General features: G+C 38.8%; 1 protein-coding gene across 1 annotated transcript; it reads left to right on the forward strand.

Annotated features, from left to right (window-relative positions):
* Window positions 1–872: 872 nt before the first annotated feature.
* On the forward strand, window positions 873–1,933 carry LOC146314066 (uncharacterized). The gene has a single exon (XM_084737508.1). The coding sequence runs from the start codon at window positions 923–925 to the stop codon at window positions 1,868–1,870; it is 948 nt and encodes a 315-aa protein (XP_084593634.1). The 5' UTR covers window positions 873–922; the 3' UTR covers window positions 1,871–1,933.
* The last annotated feature ends 1,463 nt before the right edge of the window (window positions 1,934–3,396 follow it).

A 3,396-nucleotide genomic window follows, 5' to 3' on the forward strand; every position in this document is an offset into this window, starting at 1 on the left:
TGACAAACCCAAGTCCATCAGGCACAGATGAACATATTGACCTGCTCAATTTAAGGCCAAAACGCACTAAAAGCTTCAATAGAAAAGTAAATTAAAACTTATACGGCACACTGCAGGCTTCAGATTTAAAATTCCAACAGCACAGAACCAGCTGTATTTTAGGAGAAGGTCACTATTTATATGCATTTATGTATTTATTTAGTGATATTAATGTTAATAATAGTTTATTTCTGTAATAAAATATTGTCATCTGAGGACAGCTTTATTCAGTTCAGTCTATATAATGATGAAACGCTGCGCGATATTCATGTTTTTGTATAAAGTGAGCCAGATCATTTACATCAGTGTCACTCAGACAGTTTACATCAGTGAGGATGTTTTAGACCACAGCAAAGAGCAAACTGCACACAGACACACACCGAGGAGATGAAGAGGGAGAGACAGAGTCTGGACACTTCATCATGACTTATAATAATGCAGCACAGTGACAACACAGACACAGGCAGATATTTTACTCTGTAGTTATGTAGTACTCATAGTTATGATCAATCAGCATGAAGTAATTAAGTACCACAGATGTGTAACATGATTCATGAACATAAAGTTTGTATATTGAGTTGACACATCTGTCCATATGCACACTCTCTCTCTCTCTCTCTCTCTCTCTCTCTCTCTCTCTCTCTCTCTCTCTCTCTCTCTCTCTCCTTCTGTGGATCAGCTGTATTTTTACTTTGATCTTGTTTCAGGTGGAGCTGCAGTTTGATCAACACTCTCTCTCCTCTCCCTCCTCCTATACTTATATGTACGTAAATGTGTTATTATCACATTAACTTTGACAGTCTATATTATAATGATCCATATTTGATAAGTGATATTTTAATTTATCATGATTATATTGGAGCTCAGCTGAAAATTCACAGTCATGCTGTTAACTGTATGTCTTATTCTGTTTACTCATGATCTTCTTTCTTCTCTTCAGTTGCCCACAATGTCCAAGTACATCACACATCTTAAGGTGTCCCTTGATGAAGCTGATGAGCAAAGGCTCCAACATCATGGCTTCAAGAAAATTGATGTTGATCTGAACAAAGGGGCAGGAGGAAACTACATCTATCTTTGGTACAAGCGTGGCTCAGTGGCAATCACCAGGCTTCAACTTACATTCACCGATGAGATGGCTCTTGGATTGATCAATGCAGGGTACACAAAGATCCCTGAAGACCTCAACGCTGGAGAAAAGGGTGACATCATCAACCTGTGGTACTTTAGAGGGAAAGCAGAGTACGACACTCCCATCGTGGAGGTTGATGTCACTACAGATGTTCATGCTGAAGCCAACAAGTTCGGCCATGGCTGGGAGAGACTGACCTGTGATCTGAACCGCAACGCTGGTGGGGCCTGGATCCACATCTGGGTGAAGAGAGAGAAGCAAACCTACATCTGTGATGTCACTGCCACTGATTCCTACGCATCAGACGCTGACAAATTCAAGCAAGGTTACATCCGTGTAGATGAAGATACTAACAGAGGGGCAAGAGGAGCCTATGTCTTCATCTGGTACCGTCAGACCACCGACCCCAAACGGGCTCTCACTAATCTAAAAGTCTCCACCAATGATTGTGAGTATCAGCAGCTTCAGCAGCAAAATTACCAGCCAGTGAGTGTCAACCTCAACGAGGGGACCTGCGGTAACCTGGTGTACCTGTGGTACAAGAAAGAAGATATCAGCACTCCCATCAAGACCATCACCGTGCTTCTCAACACATATGCTGCTGACGCATATGAGAAGGCTGGTGTCGATGTTGTTGGAAATCTCAACACAGGCAATAGAGGCTCTGTTGAGTTCCTGTGTGTTTATCAGAAAGCCTGAGAAAGTCTTCTTCATGTTAACAGAGCTGAGAATCCTACACACAAGTAGAAAGCACTGTCCAAAAATGTTATATCATTTTGGTGATGGCTTCTTTAACTTTGCTTTCTCTTTTTCTATATAAAACAATTTGTTTCATTATATTACAGTACTAATGCTGATATCAGAAAGTATCAATGGTGTATGAGTTTTACTGTTAAACTTGATGTCAGTCAAATCAATCAAATTATTTCAGTTGTCTATTTTTCAACAATGATATTAATGAATGATTCAATATTAGAACTCTGTATCACTTTATTCTGCACATTTCCTGCTTTTCAATAAAGACACTTTTGCATGTGAAATGTGTTTGCTTCAGTCTCTACACTTTAGAAACTTTACTTTGAGTTTTAAATGTTTATTCATCATCTTATTCTCATCACTGTTATCATGCTATCAGATCAGGGCCCATATTCATTAAACTGCCAAAATAAGTTACATTTTGGACCAATGTTACATTTAAAGTAGAAATCCTTCATTTGCAAACTTAAGATTAACTTAAGGATTTTGTTTAACTTAAAACTACTCAAGCTGGTTAAGAGTAGATCCTACATGACTCCTGTCCAGTAACATCTTCAGTGGGCTGGTGACTCAAAAACTGGGGAGGACAGGAGGAAAACAAACACATAGTGTCATATTATTTTACAATATTTGTCCACTGATCTCTACTTTCTGATGAGAAATGAAAAATTAAGCTGTTAAACAAAGGCTTACACAGTTAATCTTTACTTGCCTCTGTAGAAGTTCTTTTATTAGTTGTTATTAAATAACAACAAAGACTAAAGATAGGCTGTCATGTTTAATTCAAGACTGTAACATCTACAAATTGTCAGAATGTCACAGCTTTTCAAAGTCCAGGGTCTTTAAATGTCTCATTTTTGTCTCAGTATTAATCAAGCGTGTGGACATGTGGGCCAAATTACAACAGTAATATACATTTAGTTGTCAGTTTCTGAGTTAATACAGTCAAATACAGCAGCAACTCAATAAAGCCTGCTTTTTTTGAGGTGTTGATTCAACTGTATTTCTCCATTGGGAAAGCTGTTTATGTTGCTGTTGAATTGTATTGCATTACACTTGGTGGTATTTCTAATATTTAAGTCTGTCGTCCCTGATTCAAATAGATGTGGACAGAACAACTCCTGCTAGAACAAATACAATGCAGCAACTAAATATAGCTCCAACAAGGTGATAGCTTCATTATTATTATTAGTTATTTCTAGATGTCTAACTTACGGATTTAAAGGAGCAAAGTCAAGTGAAAATCCTCCATGCTATTCAGCAGCAGTCTGTCACCCATATCCAGTCCTGGCTGTGAGTCTATTCCAGCTGCTGAGGCTGGTGCAGACACACCACATCTGTATGTCTTGATGTACATCAAGTTGACAAATCCTACTCACTCTCTACAGAAAGGAGTAGATCCAGCCATGCAGTGCATGATGGGCACAGCGCACCGAGTTGACAGACAGTTCGCTGTATCTAAATTTGCA

This window comes from Lutjanus erythropterus, chromosome 15 (genome assembly GCF_056507025.1).
Source record: "Lutjanus erythropterus isolate fLutEry1 chromosome 15, fLutEry1.hap2, whole genome shotgun sequence".
NCBI lineage: Eukaryota > Metazoa > Chordata > Actinopteri > Lutjaniformes > Lutjanidae > Lutjanus > Lutjanus erythropterus.